The 14309-nt window shown below is 35.5% G+C and overlaps 1 protein-coding gene across 7 annotated transcripts in view; it reads right to left on the bottom strand.

Annotated features, from left to right (window-relative positions):
* UTRN (utrophin) overlaps positions 1–14309 on the bottom strand; it is a 489639-nt gene that overhangs the window by 211982 nt on the left and 263348 nt on the right. Inside the window, exon 1 of one of the 7 annotated variants that reach the window (XM_032873106.1) lies at positions 12249–12527. The exons of the other annotated variants lie outside the window; for them this stretch is intronic. Coding sequence (XP_032728997.1) covers positions 12249–12392 — 144 coding nt within the window. The 5' untranslated portion in view covers positions 12393–12527. Of the gene's footprint in view, positions 1–12248; positions 12528–14309 lie in introns of those variants that run through there. 7 annotated transcript variants of the gene reach the window in all.

Here is a 14309-nt window from a genome sequence, read left to right as displayed (position 1 = left end):
ACGAACCAAACTTCCCTATTAGATTAAATTTCAAACACTGAGTGCTTTCACAAAGACAATTTTCTTTCTAATCTCCACAAGAATGATTAAACGATGCTAAACGACAGTGTCAACACTACACATTTCATGCTTTGGGAATTCGTGTCCTTGTAGTAGGCAAGTCCAGGTTTTGTAAAGGAAAAATGAGAATTTTAAAATGACTTGTTCCACTTTAAATGAGCTAAAAGAATGAAAACCTACAGACTCGGTAAACAGTATCAGGAAGTCAAGACACTTTTAAACTATTTTGTTGTATTGGTCCTAGTCCTAAGTTTTGAAAATGGGAGGAATATACATAGAAGGCAACTGAAATTTTTTCATGAGTCTCCATAGTTAAGTTTGCAGAGCTCCAAGTTAAGTTTGCAGAGCTCCAAGTAATCTCTCCAACCTTTACCACTGTCAAGTTGCTGCTACTTTTGAGGCACTTATCATGAAAATATTCAAGGATCCAGAATAGTTGAAAGACAGCAAAGTAAGCACTGCTGTACCGACAACCAACTTTAACAACTGGAGGAGGTTACATCTAAAAAGGTATGTTTTATTCACTTATTTTCAGGACCCATCTCCAAGTAAATCATTTATACCAACTATGTGATTCAGTTGGTGTCAATAACCTATCTCAGAAACCTATAAAATACATTTTTAATCATACAGTCCCATGAAATCCCCAAAAATAGAATATATCCTTGTCAAAGCAATTCAACCATTGCCACTCACCATTAATAGGTCCTAAGACAGATCAACGAACCACTCTAAGCCTCTGTCTTCTCATCTTTAAAACATGAAGAAAATAAGCTTGAAAATATCCAAAGTCATCAGTGGTTATGAAGTTCTATTATTTCAGTACCCGCCAGAACACTATGCTCTCCATCTTGTTCAATCAACATATTAAATTCAGAGACACTGTAAGACACAGAAAAGGTACAAGACACCTAGCCAGAAGCAGCCCTCTACCCCAGTTCTCTGTGGTATGGGCACATTTGGAGTAATCACTTCAGCTTTTCAAGTAAGGATGACATCTGGCACAAGTAAATTATTGAATTATTTAATTGTCATAAAGTACTGATTCTCAACCACACGAGACTTCCTAGATTTTGGTTTACATCATCATTTCTTGAGTCTTTCACCAGCTTCTCTCAAGCTTTGCTGCTCAGCTTTTAGAAATAAGCATAATAGGTCATTAGACTTCCATTAGACACAATTACTTCAAAAAGAGCAAATGTTTCCCCTTCTTTACCACCACACTATGTAAGGATCTTCCATAATGACAGGCTATGTAATGAAGCAATCTAGGATTTGCTTCAAGAATTAATGCAAAACAGCACTCAGTCATTATAGTCATTAATCCAGGTTATTCAGTACTTATCAAAAGCTCACTCTCAAAATACAGGTTATGCAAAATCATCTGAGAATTACCAGAATATTCCATTATTATTGAAATTCAAAAAAAGACCTTTCTTAAGCCTTCCCAAGTTTTATATGTGCCCACCAGCCTCTGAGACAAATAATGTATAGGTTATAAAAATTATGACTGCCCTGATTTGGGATTGCATAAAAATTTCAGAATCTTACTTTTGACTAGCTACTGCTGCTTTGGGGGCCATTGGTCCTTCTTTGAAGACATGGTCCCTTTCATGTAGCCTCAGTGTGAATCTAAGTTGTTTGGAAATAGTATGATTTTTCTGGCAGAGAATACACCTTAATGTGGAAGCTGGTTTGATGCCGTAGGAAAGGAGAAAAATGAAAAGACCCTGCACTGCAAAGACTTGGGTGGCTGGGAGTCAACATTCTGCCACCTGAGTTGAGACAAGTGGAAGCTCTTAGTACGTTCTTTCACTGTTTCAAAAATTACTTCATCAGGGGGCCAAGGTAAAAGCACACTTGAGTAAATATCACCATTGTTTTTGATGGTTGATTGGTTGGTTTAAAGAAAAAGAAATTACAGAAAATTTAGTATTTTAATTTTACTAATAGGCTAACCCTTGTAGCAAATTCACAAACTTTAACTTAGCATTCCTATAACATCTTTCTAAAGTAACCAGAATGTGTATTATTCCCACTGTCTATATGAAGAAACTGAGGACTGATACATTACTTGAATATTACAAAAGATCAAACAGCAAGCAGGGTCATTCAACCTAGGGCTTTGGATTTCAAATTCAACATTTTCCCAATACACTTCATTTTTACAGTACTGTAAATAATTAATATGAAAAATAAATACATATTTTATGGTGCTAAAGGTTTACAAACCATTTAACAAAAGCTATCCTTTTATTGATAATTAAAACTCCAAAATTATCAAATTCTGTAAGATGAAGTAGTAAATGTATCACGGCAAATTGTATTATTTTTCCAGTGCTTTTACCTAATACTTACGGTTTCAAACTCTTATTCTCAATCTCATGTTAAAAACAAGGAAAAGAAAAAAAAAAAAGAAAATGGATCAGTGGTTGCCTAGGGCTAGGAGAGTAGAGTGGAGAAAAATGGGAAGCAACTGCCCATGGATCCTTTCGGGAGGGGATATGTTCTAAAATTTTAATTGTGGTAATAGTTGCACAACTTATGAACATGCTTAAAAAAAAACACACTGAACTGTACACTTCAAAAGGGTGAATTGTACTGTACATGAATTATATTTCAGTAAAACTCTTTAAAAATAATAATATGGAGTCCAAATACAGCATCTCTACTATATTATAACAACATTGTAAATCTCAGGAAAAAAGAAATTTGGGTTATTTATTCAACATTTGCAAATACTTCTAAAATAGATATGACCCCAAATTCAAGAAACTGATGGTTCAGAAGGAGAAACATGGAAATAAACATCAAATTATAATATTAGGCAAAATTAAATACACATTCTATTTAAATAAGCACACATAAAATGTAATGGACACTAGAGTAATCTCCTGGAAACTTAAATATATAGCCAAGAATCACTTGGCTGTGTGATCTTGGGCTGCATAAAATAATACAGCAAAGCACATTAAGGGCAAAGCTCCATATAAATGTTAAGGCTTTGTTTCCTCATATATAATAATGAGGAAACTGGTCAAACAGTTTCAATTTTCATTAACTTTAAGCTTCCATAAATCTATAATTAACAGTGGATAGACTCACTTCCACTATCAATTATCTTTTAATTTTGCTTGATTATCATTCTCTCATCAACTGAGTTACAATTAAAAGTATAACTGTTTTTGTCACTCTCATACCAAAATGACTCATGTCCAAAGGAAGGTTGTTCCATTTAAAGGAGACATTTGGAAGAGCTGTGTTCTTATTTCAAAGACATGATATTGTGCAATTTTTCATTTTATAGTTCCCTTTTGGAAATGCCCTTCATGTCTGAATAGCGCCAATACTCACAAATATTTTTCCTTTAAAACTGGACTCAGTTTTGGAAACAATCAAAAGTCAATCTGGCATACATAGCTGGCCACCAAAAGAAAATTTTTTTATGGAGATGAGAATGTTAATGAGTGAGTTTCATAGCCATTTCTGATAAACAAGTATCCCATGTTTTCTAACTACGATGACACACTTTTGTGCCTTGTGTGTTTGCTCATTCACATGTCTATTCTCAGAATTCTCTACTCTATTAAACTCAACCTACTCCTCGAGAGCCCTATGAGATACTACATTTTCTCTAAATACTTCCCTGACATTTTCAAATCAGAGTTTTTACTTTTTTCCTTCTGTGTTCAAAAACTGTTAGCTTTACTACACGGTCTTTGTCCCATCCTGTTTTAGACATCACAGTGTTTGGGTTCTCAGCCCAGTATCTGGAACTCAGACACTCCTGGAATGGATTAGTTGGTCCCACCCTTGGGTAAATCAGTTAACCTCGCTAGATTTAAGCTTACATTCTACAACATGGTTATGTTTTCCATCTAACGATTTCATAAAATACTTTCTAACTGATATCGCCTGTTTTCTGGGAGGGCGCAGGAAATTAGGCACTCAAGCTGCCAATGGACATAAAAATGGGTAACACCTCGCAAGAGGGAAATTCGGCAATATATAAACTGAAGCCATCAAATGTTAATTTGGTCCAGTTATTCTATTCTAAAACATATCCTGGAAATAATCAGGATGTACTCAATGATGTATAACAACATCCATCATGGAATTATTTATCATGAGAACACTGGTAATAACCTAGTTATCTAACCAGAGTTGATGGCTTCAGTAAATTATCCTACAGTCATTCAATACAATTATATTTAACACTATGAAAAAAATCACAACGTAAGAAATGTTTAATGACATGGAAAAACATTCATGATATATAAAGTTAGTAAGAAAGTTTATTTAAAAAAAAAAAAAAAAAAACAGAAACAAAAAAACCAAGCCCTAATCACAGACAATTTTCCCTTATGTCCATATTGCAACCATGCGGGCTTAAGGGATTCCGGCCCCCTGGCCGCTCACACTGGGTAGGTGCACACACACCTTGGCCTTTTAAAATGCTGAACCTGGAATACATACAGTGTCAGATACTGTTTTCAAGCAAAAAGTTTTCTCTCCCTTCATGTCTTTAAACTCTTGCAAAGTATGCCCTGAAAAAAGGTAAAACTAAACTCGTTCTATATCATTTTTGAATCAAATGTCAAGAGCTTTCCGTAAAAGGCTATAATTAATAGTATACCCATACCAACAATAATTCCCATGTTTTGAGAGTGAACTGAGACTCAAAACTGATGACATCAAAACCCATAATTCTTAAACATGATAGGATACGTTAAGAGGCTCAGCAATTTCTTCCCATTCTCTTCTAAGCAAACATACTTGTTTTTCCTCCAGTGTCAGTCATAGTAAAGATTACTTCTTTGCCCTGTTCAGTTGCTGGCAATGGAACGGGACTTCTTCCAAATGTGATGTTTGATGTGAATTAAGATTCCATCAGTTTCACTGTGGGTCATCTAGATTTTCAAGTGCCATCTGGGAGCCTAATCAATAATCTAGAGGAGCCCCCCCCCCCCAAATTGAGGGATACTCATCCTACAAGAGTTTCTGTCATAAGCTCAGTGGTCAAGGGAAACTTTTCTTTGCACTACCTCAAGCTGAGTCTTCAGAACAAGTTACTTGAACTTCTTTATTGTACATCGAAAATGCAATACTGTACTTCATGCTTATGCTGCTTAACATGTACTTCAGCATATGATAGCCATTTAATACATGATTTTGAGTTGAATTGCAAAAACAAAAACAAACAAAAAACAATGACAAAAAAAACCCCACAAATTTCCTATTAGAAAGGACCCAGTCTAGAAAATTAGTTGACTATTTTCAGCTTATATTTTTAAGGAGCTATTATGTACTTTTAAATATAATGATAAAAGAAACTATATTTGAGGCTAGAGAATTAGTTTCCGTGAATACATAATTCAATACTTGTGTATTGAGACTCAAACCAAACTAAATTATGAATCAAAACCCAGAACTAACTATATTAATTTGCATTAAAATGAACCAATCCATCTTTTTTATAAAACTGCAAAATAAGCCTATTAAAAGAGTTCCCACTATATAAGTTTAAACTAGAACGAAATCTTTGTTCTCTTACAATTCAAATACCAAAGTACTTTTGAAAAGAACATATTCCATTAGGCTTAAACTTCTAGGAGAAAACAAGTACATTTCCATCCTACAAAACTAGCAGCAATAAAATATCCCTTATAGATGATCTGCCTCCTCATCTGTAAAATGAAATAGTTGAATCAGAGAATTTCCAACATCTCCTCATGTCTTAAAGGATACTGGAGGCTAAATTTCTTTAGAAAATGAGATGTACAGCAAGAGAATGTAGAATAAAACTATATCTACTACCTAATTAATGTGATTTCGCTTTCTATGGTGCATGGCTCATTTTAGTCCAGCATCCCTAAAAATCTGAAACTTAGTCCAGATATCCCTAAAACTATCTGAAATTGAGTGTAAGGAGACACAAGATTCAAACAACCTACATTTAGTTCAGATTGTGCCACATATTAGCTAAGCAATTATGTTTGCATTTTTTTTTTTTTATTTGAGAGAGAGAGAGAGGGAGCATGAGCAGGGGGAGGGGCAGAGAGAGAGGGAGAAACAGACTCTCCCAACATGGGCGTGGAGCCCAACATGGGATGGATCCTAGGATCCTGAGATCGTGACCCGAGCCCAAGTCAGACACTTAACCGAATGAGCCACCCAGGGACCCCAGCCAAGCAATTATCGACATGCTCCCTAACCTGTCAATGTACCAATCCCGTTTCTCCATTTGTTAATGGGAAAAATGATGATCTCTTTCCTACCTATCTCTTAAGGATCAGTAATAATATAATTACTAATTAACACCATATGTATTAATGATGAAATATGTTAAAACACTGTAAACTCTAAAACACTCTAAAAATGAAAGAAAGTTACATCAGCAGTAACAAGACTTTTTACTCATGAAAACCTACAGTTACTTTATTGCTGTATTTGACCATTTTTCTTTCAATTTTCTTAAAGCTAAAGTAAAATAGTCTATTGTGAAAACAGTACAACACCGTCTTCCATTTGACATTTTTCCAAAATTCTTGCTTAAGCTTTATCAAGCCATACTCTCATATCAGTCTGTTATTTATTAAGCATTAAAAGGCTCTGTCTGCTTTTATAAGTGAGCTTTGTTATAAATTAATCTTCCACAATTCCACATAACTTAACAAACTAGAAGAAAAATGAAAAGAAACTGTCTCATGCACTTTATGCTTTCCAATTTCAATTATTTGGACTCATTTACCTTGCCCAGAAATGAATAAACTTTGTGAAACTGAGAAACCTACCACAGCTTGAAATTTTCTATATTCTTTTATCTCTATGGTAAGAGTTCTACTAATTGCTTATTTTAGAGAGCTAAAAATAAATGACCAAATATATCAAGAGAAGCTGGCAGTGCTCACAGTTCCTAGTAAGAGGGAGTGGATCATGTCTGTACATTTAAAATCCAGCAGTACATTCAGCTTGGAAATTTCCCCTTGAAATTTAATAAACTTTACCCCTAGGTAAACACGGATCATCAACATTTTAGTCACAATTATCAAATGCTACTCTAAAAACAAAGGAGAATTTTTATCCGTATCCATAATGCTACTGCAATTCTGTCCAACTGACTTCTCCCTGATTTGTAGATCACAAATCTAGACTTATGCAAATAATGGTATCTTGACTATCAAGGAACTATTTAAAATGCAATCTTGTAGAAGGGTTTTAATTACTTTTAGTTAACTGTCAAAGCATATCTAATTATACTACACCTAGCCAAAAGTCATTGATAGCAAGAGTTTCCTGATTTAAAAATGTTAGTTAGATAACCAGATTCTAAAATGATTGTGGATGGCACATATTTATATACATCTTGTATATAAATGTATATATGTATATATGTATACATATATACATCTTGACTTGGGGAGCTTTGGCAACACAGAGATCAGAGAATCATCTGAAATCCTTGGAAGCCACAAGAAAATATCTGATGACATGTAGAAATACCATTGCTGTCTCCAATGACCCACTTCACTATCATCTCAGCCCCCTGAAAGGGCGCAGAAAGAAATGGAGAGGAAGAGAAGTAGTCTGCCCAGGGTCCATAGAGTTGTGAGGCAATGTGCCTAATGCATCAATGGTGACTGGTTAAAGGTATGCAAATCCTTCCATGTATGGCATTTTCCTCCATTATGCCTCACCCTTCACAAATTTTCTGAGGTAACCAAACTGAAAATTTCTCGTAAAACCAAGAAGAGCCAATGCTCATATGATCAACAGGAGTTCTACCTCCAGGCAGAGACCATGACTCCAGCCTTCTATGGGTCAAATGGTCATGTGTACGATTTGATTATGGAGACTGAGAGCTGACCTGACAAGACTTACAATTTGACATTCAGATCACAACTAAGTAAAGCACCGTCACCCTAAAACACATGAAGATTTGATTACCCATGGGTAGTAGTTTTCCATGGGGGCGGAAAAGGTAGGGAAATGTTGGGGAATAAAGGTAGGGAAATGTATGGAAATAAAAAACAAAGTTTAGGGGCACCTGGGTGGCTCAGTCATTAAGCGTCTGCCTTCAGCTCAGGTCATGATCCTTGGGTCCTGCCCCAGGAAGCCTGCTTCTCCCTCTCCCACTCCACCTGCTTGTGTTCCTTCTCTTGCTGTGTGTGTGTCTCTCTCTCTGTGAAATACATAAATAAAATCTTTAAAAACAAACAAAAAAACAAAGCTTAACTATGTGGGGTTGAAAATATATCATTCCATTCCACACCTTCTTAAAAACACATACTCAATCATAACTACCTCTAAATAAAGGGAACCCACACATGTAGATGAAAAATAGTGTGTGGATTTATTTTGTCAATGAATCTGAAACTCTGTTCAGACACTATGTACCTCTGTGGCCATACATCCTTCCACATAGCTCCATGTTGTCCACACGTAAACACACACACACACACACACACACACACAGAGCAAGACTTCCGTAGACATCACTAGTCAATCCAAGTTTGCGGGGCAAGATCTCAAGATCTTCTGGTCTCTATTCTTCAAGAGTACTCATCGATAGCTGCTCTGATACCACAGAAGACATGGTTTTTCAGGGATACTTCAAGATCAGCACCATCAGGAAAGCCACAATTTCACTAAATCAGTGGTCACCAAAATGCCGTGTGTATGACACAGAGAGAAGAAGAAAACCAACTGAGGTCTAAGAAGAGTAAAACTATGCTCTACTAATATTTAATATGTGATTTGCCCACAGCATATGTGTATAATTTTAAAATGACTATATGTTTATGTGTATATGTGTGTGCGTGTGAATATTTACAACATTATTGATGATAGGACTACAGGATCAAAAAAGTTCGCAGATGATTAAAGCCACATAAGCTAAAGTGATTTACATATGTATATAGGCAAATAGAATTTCTATTACTTAAATCAAAAATGTTAAAATGTTTATTAAGTCTTGAGGATTCCAATTTATAACACTAACTGCATTTTTCTTATTTTGCTATAATGGTTCATATCCCAATCTGCTTTACAAAGAAAAATGCTTTTACCATGTCTTCAATTAATAAGTATTTTATGAAAATGGACACCAAAGAAGAAAACAGGACTTATGAAATTCTTTTCCAACTCAACATAAATTCAGCTTTATATAAAAATTTAATGATAAAATATCCTCAAATAATCAGATAACAATGAAAACAAAATCAATTTTATTTTTTAATCACGTTGTTGTTTTTGCTGTGCTCTCTATGAGAAGAAAAATTGTTTTTTTTCTAATCATTAATATTTTAAAGGAACTAAGCAATCAAAACCAAATCTGGAAAAATTAGCATCCAGCATGAGGTGATTTCAGGTCATCAGGGCAATTTCACTGTTGCTAATTATATCTCTAAGTAAGCGGCGCTTCCATTTCAGTTTCCTACCCAAATTATAGGAGATGTAGAATACAGAAGAAATATTATTAAAGGGAAAAATACAAGTAAATGGGTAAATAGGTGAAGAGGAAGAAAAGCATATTTTAACTCTGAGAGCCATGAATGCCAAGTTCTACCTATTCCCCCCACTTCAAAACAGAGGAAACACACAAAATGAGAATATTGAACATAAATTTCCAAATGTGTAATACGTGAACTGTTTTCTGACACTCCAGAGAAGTATGAAAATAAGCAAAGACAAGGTATCACAGAGGAAAGTCTGATAAAAGACTTAATTTCCACATAAGATGTAAAAAGAGAGATCCTAAAGAAGAAAGGAGGGTAAGAATATTAACAGACGCCGGATTTCAAAATCTCAATATGAATTTAAAATAGTCACATCTCCCTTTGATTATGCAACATTTTTTCCCATTCACTTTGATCTGTAAATGCATTTACAAGAGACCTCTATATTTTTATGAAAAAACACTGAAACTTATAGCATTTCCTTTCTAAGAAACTAAATTTAGAGAATGTAGGAGGTCTAGGGAGAGACACTCATTATAACATCCACAATTTAAGGGGAAAAGAATTTATGGTATCTTAAAGTAAGTAAACATCAAACTTGTTTAAACGTTTAAATAGCATACAAAGACTATTGATAATTATAATACAATTATGTATTTTCTCTTGCTATAGATAGATACCTACCTATGTCAATATTTGGGATACCAATGGTTAATATTTAGTTCTGCAACTAAAACTTTTAATTTTTACCATATAAGCTAACACAGCTCAGTAACTACGATAAATTTTCAAAATATAACCAAGCAAATAAATAATATCTGTTACTAGCTGATTTATTTCATAGTAATTTTGCCACCTCCTATTGTAGACTCCTAGTTCCTCAGCCAAAATCTCATATATCACTGCCTTATATTGACACCTGCTGGCAAGTCCTGGAATTGCATATTTCCCGTTTAACTACCTGGGCAGTTGTTAATTTTGCATCCGAGCAAAGAAATGTGGAAGATAACATTTCAACTGCAAACAACACAAGTTTTAATTTTTTAAAGCAAAAGTACATTTATTCTAAACATTTAAATTTTAATGGTTTCTTTAGGAAAATATAAGTCTCAAGAAATCTATCCAAAGAGGGCTTCTGATAGCAATTAATTTACCCAATGACTTCGTAGTTAAACTTGTGCTTATTTGGGGTAGAATTATGAAACTAAGTAACTTTCTCTAATATCTGAACTTCTACCATTTCTTACCTCAGACTAACAATACTTTGGTCATGTGACTTGAGAAAAAGATGTGATTTTGTGAAAGTATGCATATAAATGGATCAAAAAAATAACCCAGCTAATAAAAAAAAATGCTTTATATATTCACACTTGTAGTTAAAGAGGTAAAATATCATGGATTAGTGAATGAGCTTTTATACTGTTATCAAAGCTGCCTGTTCCTGAAATACATAGAATGTTTATATCAGAATAAACGTATTCTCTGAAGTGAACCAAGACACGACACACTGAAATAATTAATTCATGGATTTTTACAACTAAATTAATTATTAAGTTGTATGAAGATTCAAGTAATTTCTCATGCAAATGAAACCCTTAAAAGTATTTCTGTAAAGAATGCTCCGCTAACAATCTATCTCCTAAAACTTTTCCCCAAAAAAAGTTTCTAGACAGAAATACAGTTAATTGACTGAGCTGTACAAAATAAAAATATATGATAAAGTTAACAGAAGACTGCTTTCCCCTTCTAATGCACTGCCACATAACATGCAGTTTAGATGCTTAGACAGGTCATATTTTACATCATTGGGAAAGTCCCATTGTCCTAGAGACAATCGTTCCAAATACGAATGAGTTTGGGCAGCTAACAGGGCAACGAGATACATTCTTGAGAATATGGTATTAAGAGCATGATAAAGGCAGAATGTGGTACTGCGGTGCTGTATAAATTGCTTTCACATTCCTGTTACAATTCCTTCTTCCTTTTCTATCAAATTGCTCCAATTTTTGACAAAGTAATGAGACAGTAGGAATGTGGTATAAATCAAACTAGAATAAAAAATACAACAGCCAACTTTTCTTTAAAACACAGGAGCCCGTTCAATGGTTTATGTTTAGGATGACGTAGTACTTGAAATTTGCAAGTGTCAAACAAGTTGCCTCTTGAAAGTGTACTTAATCCACCTGTTCAAGTAAAATTAAGTTCTTCAGGTTCAGCTATAATATACGAAGAGTCAAGAATATAGGGTATATTTTATAATGAGATTCCGTCTAGTGGTTTCTAAAATGTGCTTTAATTTTTTAATGGAAAAACAACTAGCTAGAAAGGGACAGACAGTTATTCAGTAATCTACTGAATTATTTTAAACTCTTCTTTTCAATTTACTGAAGTTTACACAAGATTAATATACCATTTAATATGGAGGCACTACAAAGTATCACAGAGATAATAGGTCTTAATGAATGTAGTTTTGCCATATTTTCTCCAAATAGTTTATTAGCCCTTCTCAGAAGATTCTGTCAAATGCAAAATAAACGATGCACTAAAACAATTCTTGTTTCAGATGCCCAAACAAAATCCAATGAAGCAATTCATTTTAACAGCTTTTATAATCAGTCACTACGAAAAGGAATCTTTCTTTGGTAAGCACGCTGAAAGCTTAGTTTTTAGAGCCTGAGAAACAGGAGAATTGTCAGACACCCAAGATCCTCATTTCAATCACTCAGTTACCTTACAGAGCTTCTGATACCGAGGAGAAGAAACTGCCATCCTTTGTAAACGATGTAACAAAACCACAACTTTCTGCAGAGACGTTCTCACCACAGCCATCATTTTAAGTTTACCACACTTCTGGAGACACCTCAGAATTTGCATTATAAATGAAGAGCAATGATCATTTCCTCCCGGTCACTGGACAATGATTTGCCAGTTCTCTGAGCATGCTCGTTTCCAGGAACGCATTTGAAAGATACAGGGGTTGAGGTGCTAGGCAAAAGAAGGCTGGTTTTCCTTCAACTTCTCAATTTAAAAAAACACAGACAAACGCCACGAAGAAAGCCCCCCCCCCACCACCACCCGGCAGATGCTCACAGCCCGCACTCGCTCAGCACGGCATGGGCAGACAATGAGCAAGTTGTTGAGCCAAACGCTGCCTGCTGCTGGAGAGGAGTACGCGCTCCGTAGCCAAAAAGGATATTAAGTGAAACATTAAAGCTGCAGATACATAGCAGACATCCCCTGGGAACCTTGATTCAACCCATCACCACGGTACATGCCTCAAGGCTAGTTTATATCAAGAGATCTGACCGAGTGGTATTCCTTCACTCCCTTTAAACAGAGATGCGTTCACCACCCGACGAAAGGCAGCTCTGGCTGGGCTCCGTGGGCTGAGTGAACACACATTGTTATAAATCTTGAGAAAAGCAGAAGGGTACCTGACTTTAATGATATCAGCCCCTCCATTAAGTGCTAATAAATCACCTGCAGACAGGTCTCAGAACAAGATCATCTACAACGTAACCGAACAAGGGATTCCTGCAGGGGGTGTGTGGCTCTACCTAGGACACCCTAAAAACAGGGTCGTCCATGGGCTCGCAGATGCCTGCCTCAAAGAAGAGTCAAGAGAAATCAAATTTTTAAGGTTCGGTTAGGACTTCTCTTTTGAAACAGTGAACTTAATAAAATACAAAAAAGAAAAAAAAAAGTCTGTAACTGACTACTAACATTCCAATGGCCACACTTCCCCTTAGACAGCATCTTCATGATCTCATCTTATTTGCTATAATGCTGTCTTAATTTTATAAGTAAGAAACATAAAACAAGATTATATGATATAAAAACCAGGGACAGATTTTGGGGGTTTTATTTGTATGTGCATATGTGAGATGTGTCTTCTACTGTGGCTTGGATACTATTACAAGTATCAGCTGGAGTAAAGTATGCTTAGGAAATGAGCAAAATAACCCAGAATGATTAAAGGACTGGGTCAAAGGGCACAGCCAGAAATAGAAACCAGGTGTTTCTCATTATCCGTGTCCTGCTCAAACTAATAGCCCAGGTAAGGCTGCTATTTCTCTACTATTGTCAGGATTCTTTAAAAAGAAATGCAGTCCTGGAAGTATTTGTTTCTCTTCTTTTACTTCGTCTGCCTTCTCAGTCCTTCATGTTGAACATGAAGTCATGTTTCTTGACAGAAAGTCCTATACCAAGTCTCATACAGTTGTGTTTATCAAGCAGGATTTTTGTGTATTTTGCTGCTTCTGCTTCTGTTTTTTTTCCCTGCAAGCCTATAATGAGAACCTACACTGCCTCCCTCTGGAGAAGCTCAAAATATCTATACAAAGCCAAAATCGGAAGAGGCAGTCAATGATATAATTAAAAACATTAAGTTAATAGGCAAAAATATAGACACAAACAGTAGATTTGTGATTATTTCGGTGTAGGGGTTTGGGGAGCTGGTAAAGGGGGAGTATTAACGGCAAAGCCATATGTGGTTACTTTGGTGGGAGGATGAAAGTGTTCTATTTGATTGTGGTGATTGTTGCACAATTCTGTGAATACACATGCGAGAAAACAACTAAATTGTATACTTTAAGTGGTGGCTTGTGTGGAATGTGAATTATAGGTCAATAAAGCTGCTATCAAAAAAAATATATGAAGCTATAATTCCTGTCCCTGAACCAGCAGGGGAAGCTTACACAATAGAGGTATTACCCGCCAAGCACCCTGCTGGCTCTGGAGGTGGGTACACGAGCAGCAACAATCTGACAATCAAAACCCATACCTATGGAC

The sequence above is a fragment of the Lontra canadensis genome, unplaced genomic scaffold (genome assembly GCF_010015895.1).
Source record: "Lontra canadensis isolate GAN:19392208 unplaced genomic scaffold, GSC_riverotter_1.0 scaffold47, whole genome shotgun sequence".
NCBI classification, from domain to species: Eukaryota; Metazoa; Chordata; class Mammalia; order Carnivora; family Mustelidae; genus Lontra; species Lontra canadensis.
This window is presented reverse-complemented; position numbering and strand designations above follow the sequence as displayed.